This window comes from Benincasa hispida, chromosome 10 (genome assembly GCF_027475165.1).
Source record: "Benincasa hispida cultivar pf3 chromosome 10, pf3_genome.v1.1, whole genome shotgun sequence".
Lineage (NCBI taxonomy): Eukaryota > Viridiplantae > Streptophyta > Magnoliopsida > Cucurbitales > Cucurbitaceae > Benincasa > Benincasa hispida.
This window is the reverse complement of record NC_143487.1, coordinates 27,539,633-27,549,034: the sequence shown is the minus strand read 5'-3', so window position 1 is coordinate 27,549,034 and position 9,402 is coordinate 27,539,633. Positions and strand designations below refer to the sequence as shown.

At 34.5% G+C, this 9,402-nt stretch overlaps 1 protein-coding gene across 2 annotated transcripts; it reads left to right on the top strand.

Annotated features, from left to right (window-relative positions):
* The first annotated feature begins 776 nt into the window (after positions 1 to 776).
* On the top strand, positions 777 to 3,480 carry LOC120089453 (uncharacterized). Of its 2 annotated transcripts, XM_090306152.1 has the most exons (5): positions 783 to 923; positions 1,045 to 1,096; positions 2,341 to 2,454; positions 2,644 to 2,676; positions 2,805 to 3,480. In XM_090306152.1, the coding sequence occupies exons 2-5, from the start codon at positions 1,073 to 1,075 to the stop codon at positions 3,378 to 3,380; spliced, it is 747 nt and encodes a 248-aa protein (XP_090162278.1). In that variant the 5' UTR covers positions 783 to 923; positions 1,045 to 1,072; the 3' UTR covers positions 3,381 to 3,480. The 2 variants fall into 2 exon arrangements, with proteins under 2 accessions (XP_090162277.1, XP_090162278.1); XM_090306151.1 differs by lacking the exon at positions 1,045 to 1,096 and having other exon boundaries at positions 777 to 923.
* Positions 3,481 to 9,402: the final 5,922 nt, after the last annotated feature.

Here is a 9,402-nt window from a genome sequence, read left to right as displayed (position 1 = left end):
GCCTTTCACCCTGAAGCTCTAATAATACCGAAGGCAACCTTCAGAGAAGGGGTTCGTCATTCGTCCAGTTTGACAGTTAGATACATTTCTCCATTGTTAGAAGTAGCCTTGTTCTTAGATTTTCTTTTATTTAAGGCGGAAGCAAGGGAAGCAAGAGGGTCAGCTCCTGCGGAAGCATGAATATCTTTTGAACAGAATAGAGTTGACAGTTAAAAGCCTTAGGAAGCAAGAGATTGCTACAAGGCTCTCTATCCTTATCTTCCATTGTCATTTTGTACTTAAACTTATTTATAGAAATGGAATCTACTTCTTTATATTTGTTCACTCTCGATTTATTACGCATGAGTAGCTAAATCTGTCGAATGGATTGAGAAATACTTAGCTAGCATAATTGGGGATCTTCATTCTATGAAATTGTCTTGAATTATGTATGCATCATTTGTCCATTAGAGATACTCGGGAGGGTAGTCTAAGGACAGAATCTAGGCTTGGAAAAATCAGGTTAGAATCTAGGCTCGGGAGAGTCAGATTAGAACGCATAATCAAGAGATAAGAGCTTAAGAATAAGCACTGTTTGCTATTACCGCATCGCATGCATTCGAGAGATAGGTTATGATTGTGTCACTACAAGAATTTTGGGCTTTAACATCGGTTGGAAAAAAGTGAAACCGGATGTAAACCGACATTAAAGATCCGCTTTTCTTTTTTTAAAAAAAAACATAAAACCCATTCCCCGCCCCATTTTTTTTTCATTTCCCACTCCCCTCCTCCAATTTTCTTTTTCCTTTCATTCCCAGACTTCCACTCACCCAACAACCTACGCAAAACCCTTCCAAAACGTGACTCCTTTCTTCCTTCCACGCGAAACCCACAACCCGGCCAAGCATCCGGCCATGGATTTGGTCATGGATTCAACTGTTCAGGTGCTGTTTTGATAAAAAGTCTGAGAAGAAATCCGGCTTATTCAAGTTTACTTTCTGTTAATCTCTTTTTTTATATATATTTTTCAACTGATTACTTGATTATTATTTATATGCTTTGTAGACTATTATTGTAGTAGCAGTTGTTCCTCATGCAGCTTGAATCTTTAGATAAAGTAAGAGCATCTTCCTTGCGGTAGATTGTGAAAGTTTGTGAACTATGATCCTTGCTGAACATCAACTTTTTGTTTTGGGATGCCGTATACATAATTGTTTTCAATACTAACTGTTTCTGAACTTGTTACATGTAATACTGTTTTAATAATAGGCCTCTCTGATATTATAATTTATTTTAGTTACTTGTAGCCTGACATTCCCTACAATTTGTTTAGTATTTGACTGTTAGGTTTTAGTAGCTTTGGTACCCATGTATTAACAAATAGGTTTAAAACGTTTATGTTTTTCTATTTGTGAATTGCAGCAAAGATAGTCTGGGACCTTTATTTTATTTCCATTATTCGTATTGTTAAATGTTAATATGTATTATTTCAGTAATTTTTCCCATGCTTTGAATAATGGGGTTAAAAATACGCGTGATTTTTCTATTTATAAATTGGAGCAGCACTGAAGACCTCATTTTATTTCATCACATTTTAGTACTTTCATTAAGTTGACAAATGAAGTATACTTGAGAAATCTAAGGATACTTATAGACAATTTTTTTTGATAATGTTCTCTTAATTGCTTTTTCTTGGTGTGAAGTGAATTCACTTTTTTCCTCTTATACACTTTCCTCTCTTTTGTCCAATTGGAGAAGTTTATTGTAACTCCTTTGGATTTGGGATCTCTCTTTCTCCTTCTTTTGTAATTTCATTCATCAATGTAATTGTTTCTTGACAAATGAAGTATACTCGTGATGCTTTGGGTTTTTTGATGGGTGTCCTTTTACTCTTCATCTTCACTAATGATTTTCTTTTTTATTCTGCTGACCTCAATTTATAAAGTTTTGTGCTTTTCAGATATTTTCAAATTTTAGGTTTATCTTCGATGCTCTGTATTGCTGATGGATTCTTCCTAGAGTGCATTCTATTTGGGCTTCTTATATTAGAATTTTCTTTCTAATATATTTCCCAGTTTTGATCTCATGTAACTGGAATACCAATTTCTAGCTCACTGTCTAGATTTAGGTTAGGATGGAGGATGGGCACCTGTTACCCAATCACCCTTTTGTAACTACTACACTTGTTTATAAAACTGCTTTATCTGAAAACAATTACTCAATCTACTTGGAGAGAGTTCTTGGTTTAACTTGCATGGATCAGTGCAGAGATATCCCATAAATATTCTGTTCATTCCTTAGATATAAATGTTATCTAACTTTTGTTTATTGTATCCATATTCATTTTATTATTGGAATTAGGTAACTGAGGATGTCAATCTTGTGGCTCGCATCAGAAATGTTTTTCTAACTCTCCAGGAGTCATCAGCAGGGCATATTAAGCCAATGCAGTCATGTAAAAGCTCAGGATACGTGGTAATTGTCTTTCTGTGTCTCTTATCTTTCCTCTCTCCTTTTTCTGTTGTTTAGATAATTAAAGAATTTGTTGGCATATCAAAAAGATTGACATCAAAAAAAGCAATTAAAGAATTTGTCTGTGTTGGTTTGATATGCTAAGGTATGTACTAGTTACACTAATCATATCAAAATTTCCTTTTTCTGTAGGCAGACATTCCATCTAGAAGCTTAGCAACACAGGTGAGTGAGTCCTGGTTGTTTTAACAAATTATACACTTTTGAAAATTAGGTAGTATGGATATTTATTACCTTAATTTTCCTTCCTGTGATAAAACATGGGATTTTTCTTAAATCTACTTCCTGTACAGAAAAGTGAAGATGAAAATGTCAGCAAGAATGTGGGGATAGAGTTGTCAGGATCTGAGGGCACTGAATCTCTAACAACAAAGCCAGATGCTATCAATGTGGAGAGTTTTAAATCACAAGTGAGATTGCTTGATGACAGGATATGTGGAGGGGAGTCTAGTGGGTGCAAAGATACGGAAGTTGGTTTGAAACAAAAAATCAGTGTACGACCGCAAAATTCTGCCATGGATATGGTTAATATATGTGGTAATTTACTTCCACCTGAAAAGATAATGACAAATGATGCATACTTCCCTATGAATCCTCACGCCTCTTCTGTATTTGTTGGAATTAATCACAATGGGACGTTTAGCCGAACCAATCCTACAGAAATGTACTTTCAAAATGATATGGAAGCATCAGAAACTATTGATATGTATCCGTCAAACACATCGTTGAAGTTCCCTGCTGGTCAAGAGCTGCATGAAGTACTTGGTCCTGCTTTTCTGAAATATGCTCTTTATCTTGCGGGCAAACAGAGTATGTTTTTGGTGGTAAAGCTTTTGAGTTATTTGAAGGAATGTGTGGTAGCCAGTTGACATCTGATTCACCGACAGAGCATCTTCTAGAAGCTGTAGTCACTGATGTTTGCCACAGTAGTTCTGATATTAAAAGTGACACATCTCTGTGCAAGTCTGAACAGTCTCTGTTAACTTGTGTTTGAATTATAGTTTCCTATTAAATGAAAAGAAGATGTTGAGATCATAATTGATTTGTTTGTTGGTGATTCTATCTTTTGTTTGAATGTTGAGGAAAAATGAAATTATTTTGTATAAAGAAGGAAGAGAAAGGTTGAGAGCTCTCAATGCTTAGCAATAATGGCGATTTTTTTAAGATCAAAAGACTTATAATGTAGATTTATGCATTCAAGGTAAGGGATGAGAAGTAGATAACAAGATTTTAATATGGTTTGGCAAGAGGTGCCTACGTCCACGAGAAGAGCTTAGATTTCTTGAGAAGTAGAAAGGAAAAAATATTAGAGATAAATTTGTCTAACTCATTGATTTTTCTCTTTTTTTTATCTCTCTCTTTTAGATCTTTTATATGTAGGATGTTTATAATTTTGTTGAGAGATAAAAGTAAGATAAAATGTCAGTTTCACTTTAAATAGTTATTGTTTTAACACTTTTCAATATACTTGAGGAAGAACGGGATGTCATAATCAAGCATGGAACACAATCATGAGAGAGTCGGTGTGCTGCAACACATGGGATGCATATGTCTCAATTCAAGAAGGTACTTTGTTATGCTTACAATTGCTATTCTTCTAGGGTTGGGAAAGAAGTGAGTTACTAAAACCAACTCAAGAAGGTACTTTGTTGTTTACTCAAGTCCCTTTGTGAACAATATAATATTCTTATGCTTTGAGTGTTAAACTGAAACTAGATAAACTAGCTAAATATATGAGAATCAATTCTATTTATGATCAAACTTATATCGATAGTAGATAGATTACTAATTGTTGTTACACTTTTTTTCACTTGAACAGGATATACAAGAGAAATGAATAATATTGTGGTGATTGAACCATATAGAAGATAGGTTACTTGTTTTCTTATCTTCTTTTTTTCTTCTCTCTTGACAAGTTGATTCTTTTTTTTCAAAATAGTCTCTCCTTAGCATTTGTGAGTGGATACGAAACTATTTCAAAGTAAGATTCTTTTGGAAACTAGTCGAATTAGAATTTGGGAGCTAACTCATTTGAGTAATAATGAAATGACTTTGAGTGAAGTTTTTCATTTTGTTAGGTTCAAGTTTGATGTGTAAGGCTAAATTTTGATTCTTAAGGATTTGGGAGGAAGATAGGAAGATTGCATTGGACATGTTTTAAGAAGGTTGACAAGTGGAGAAGATGCACCAAACACAAAAAGGACTTCATAACAACATTAATAACAAGTACAAGGTAATATTTATAAGATGTTTATCTTAAAAGTCTATTTGTTCTAAAGTTTTGGAATAGATTCTTAGGCATCCTTTGGTAGTTTATGGTTTGGTTGGTTTATGGTAGTGGAACGTCTTAGGCATCATTTGGTAGTTTATATTTAAGCATTATTTGTCTAAATGAATCCAGTTGCACTATGGTAGTTTGTGGGTTAGGTTAATTCTTCATTATCATTGTCGAATCTTTTGTTACATCTTGTTGAACCTATGAAAGTCTGGTTCTGGTATTGTTTTGGAAATTTTTGTGGATAAATTCATAGGTAGAAGACAAATATTGATGGGCTCGTCATGAAATTTTTTTTATACTTTTTAATATAAAACACGGACATTTCTTGTCCCAACACGAGACATATAATATCATTTTTAACTTATTTGACCAAAAAAATGGATTCGACAACAGAATTTAAAAAAAAAACGGACAGATTCGGGCTTCAATGTCGGTTAAGAATTAAAAAAAACAGGCTTTAATGTTGGTTGCAACCGACATTAAAGACCTTTAATCACTAAAGACCTTTAATGTCGGTTGCAACCGACATTGAAGGCTGTGTTATTGGTGTTATTGAAGCCTTTTAATGTCGGTTTAAAACCGACATTAAAGGCAACCGACATTAAAGGGCTTTAATAACACAACTGACATTAAAGCCCTTCAATATCGGTTTAAAACCGACATTAAAGCCGGAATTTCTTCTAGGTGTGTGGTCACCTTGTCTTTGTGTGCAACTTGCATCATCACATAGGCAAAAAATAGAGACTTAGGAATAAGCTCTATAGACATTATCGCATTCATCACATGCGTCCTAGAACTAGGAACACCGCATTTGCATTGGAAAATGATTTGTTGTCGCATGAGTATAGCATGATCGCATAGTCTGACACATTCCCAGAAAACGCTAGCTAAAGAGCTTCTCAACCCATTCCTTTGCATACTTAGTATATCTACCGCATAATCAATCTTTTTCTCGAATCTGCCGCATACTTTTTATACCGCAAACAACAACCCAAAAACAACTATTTGATTTATTGATTACCGCAAAGTCTTCTTGAAAATTATTACCGCATACTGTTTTCCCTAGTCCCTGAGTTCGACTCTGAACTTACCAGGAAACACAGTGGAATTTATACTTAGATTCTGCTGAGAAAACTTGTTGCTCAATGTATTCCCATCACCACAATTTATTCCATTATTTCATCACATAAAATAACGCATCACTAACATGCATCGCATGCACCCTAGAAATAGGTTATGGTAGTATGCGGTCGCCTTGTGTATGTGTGTGTCATTCATCATCGCATAAACAAGAATAGAGGCTTAGACGTAAGTCCTATAGACATCATCGTATACTTCACATGCGTCCTAAAACTAGGAGCTATAGCATTTGCATTGAGAGATGACTTGTTGTTGTATGTGTGTAGCATGATCGCATAACTTGAATGCAATCTTAGGAAGTGTTAGCAAAATCTCTTCTCAACCCGTTCCCCGCATACTCATTGTAACTTTCGTTGTTATTAACTCTTTTCTCAATTCCGCCGCATAGAATCTATACCTTAAACAAACATACCAACCAACTCATTGTTTTATTTGTCACCGCAAATGAATCAGAAATCACCGTCGTATACTGTCTCCATAGTCCCTATGTTCGACCCTGGACTTATCAAGCAACCTAGTAGGATTTATACTTAGATTTTGTTAGAAAAACTTATATATACAATGCATACACCACCTCATAATATACATCATTATTTCATCATATTCACAATGCATCAAGCATCAGGAGCCGATAAGAGCAAAGCTCATTTTCGGGTTAAGTGGCGCATAAAAAGGGGCTGGCCCGTTAAGTGGGCACATGAGGCTGGGCGTCGAATGCAAGGGGCGTGCGCTGGGCATTAAATGCCTATGCATTGAGCACTGGTGTCGTGGGCATGCAATGATGGGCGCACAGTTGGGGGCCTTGCACACACAGTGATAGTCCCTTGTCCACCGCCTGCCTTCTTCAACCTCCAGCGGACAACCGTTGTCCAGACCCCTTATTTTCCCTTGCAATTTTTAGTACAATTTTCCTCATTTCTAGTTAAAATAATTTCTAACTTCTTTCATAAACTCCTCAAGAAACCTCTAAGCTAGCTTACCTCAAAGTTTTGGCTTCTTCAACGACAATAAATTCACCTAAGTCTTTACGTTGCTCAGATTTTCAAAATTCAGACTAGCTTAAAGTTTCTTCAATCTTCAGCAACGTTTTGGTTGAGAATCACCACGGCAGCCCTCCTTCTCCTTCTTCACTGGTTCCTCTAAGCTTTTGCTGAAAATCTGCCAATATGCTCTAGAAATTTGTGCAAACGACTTTGTTTTCTTCCCCATTATTTATATGACCGGCTGCCCCTTCTTCTCTCCTCAAAATGTTGACAGCTCTTCCTACAAATTCTTGTCTAAAGCTTATTTTAAGCCAACTCAATTAACAAATAAAAATAATTAAAATATAATTTTTCAACCATTATCCAAATTAATTAAAAGAAAAATTGAAGTTCCCTTCACCTCATTCACCTCCAGGTCCCCCTTTCTATTTCAACACTTAAAACAAAATTTCATTCCTATTCTCCTTACCTTACACCTCACCATCACAAACTTCTCTTTTCTCCTCACCTCACACTTTACCAATGCATGGTTCACCATTTCCATAATGAAATTTTCCTTCATTCACTTTATGTTCAACGCATAGCCCATATATTTAGAGATTTTCCCTTCACAACCACACTTGGGCAACATTTCCCCTCATTGTCTTAACACACACCTCTCTCTTTTCTCCTCATTACAAGCTCACCGCCAACGCCTATACAAATTCTTCCCATAATCAAACTTAAATATACTAGGGCAATATTACAATTTAGCTTAACTTAGAGAACTTAAAGAGGAAAGTTTTAGGGCTTATGCACTTATCCATTAAGGAAAGATCTAAAATTATTTTATGTAAGTTAAACAGTATATTGTAGGCATACAGGTGGATCATGTCCAAGTTGTTGGGAATGTCCTAAAACTCGCGGTTCGTATTTACTAAACATATTCTATATATATATATATTTTGCAATAAAAGTATTATTGAGACTTTATTAAAAAAAAGTGTGCATTATGTTATAAAATCCAATAAACAAACACATTGCTATAGTATGAATACTTTAACTTTATGTAGAGACATAAAAGAAGATCAAGTTTTAGTATATTGCTAGAAAGGTCTATAAGTATATAGATAAGATTGGATACCTCATCTTGGGGAAACTATGGATGCGATCCACTTTGTATATTGATACAAACGATGTAGTCTTGAAATCGTTCATGCGGTGACATGCGAGTGGGGGTATCTTATGCAAAAGATGTTACCACGATATGGCCACTTTTCTTTATAGCAACCGTTTATTGTTAAAACTGACTATTTCAAATTGATGACCTAAGGTAATGCGATCTTAATCCTCAGCTAACTGCGAACTTTTGTTTATTTGAGATTATCTTTTGATGTGCATAGGTTAGAGTTGTTTGACATCACTGCTCAATAAGCCTCCTATTTTGGGGATAAAACCGAATAGATAGTTGAGGACATAGACCTATAAGAAGGAATTCACTCCTACCCGTCTTAAGGTTAGCAGATAGGTTGTTCCCTTAAGTATTAATTCTTGGACTTAAACAAAGAGGCCCCGCCCTCTCATGGTCGAGAGGGATTTGGTTTATTGGTTGAACTATAAACCAATTGTTCAAATAGAGGATCAGTCGAGACTTAAGGAGCAAGATGTATTTACTGGCGTAAAACCGTATTTTTGACCTTGTTGTAAATACAAATGACTTGTGAATGATTGATTTACTGATTATGGTTAAATCAAGTAGACAAAATCTATCTACGTGAGGAGAGTGCAACTATTGAGCTATAGTGGTATGTTTTGGTAGTTAACGAATATTGATTAATTCGGTTTAAATAAATTGTTGGAGCTCATGATTTGTAGGTCCATAAGGTCTCTCTACGAGCTCGTAATAGATTAAACCTTGAACTAGAATATTGAGTGAATTTGAAATGTTCAAATTCAATTTAGAGTTTGGATAATTATATTCAATATAATTAAACATTTAAGTTTATTGAAATTTAACATTTTTTGAGAGTTCAATATATTTAAATATTTATTTAAATATTGATTACATGAATAGGGATTCATGTTTCAATTAGGTATTTTTTCAATTTAATATTTGATATTAAATTATTATTATTTAATTAATTCAATTCAATTCAATTCAATTTTAAAATGAAATTCACTTTTTAAATCGAATTTAAATTATATTTAATTTATTTATTTTTAAACTAAATATAATTAAAATTGAAAAATGGGATTTATAGTGGATTTATCAAATTTTTTATTTCTGAGTGAATTTCTCCCTAATTCAACACCTAGACCACTTTGTCGGTACTGTTTGAAGTGTCAAACTGATGAAGTGAGTGCTTGCATGAGCAAGATGCTTAAATACTTCTAATTGTAAGAGATTTAGTGGCATGCAATCAGTTTTTTAAGAAAAAAAATTCTGAAAAATTTTCTCTCAGACCCTCTCCAAACTACTTCCAATTCCTTCTCAATTCAGAGTTCTACTAC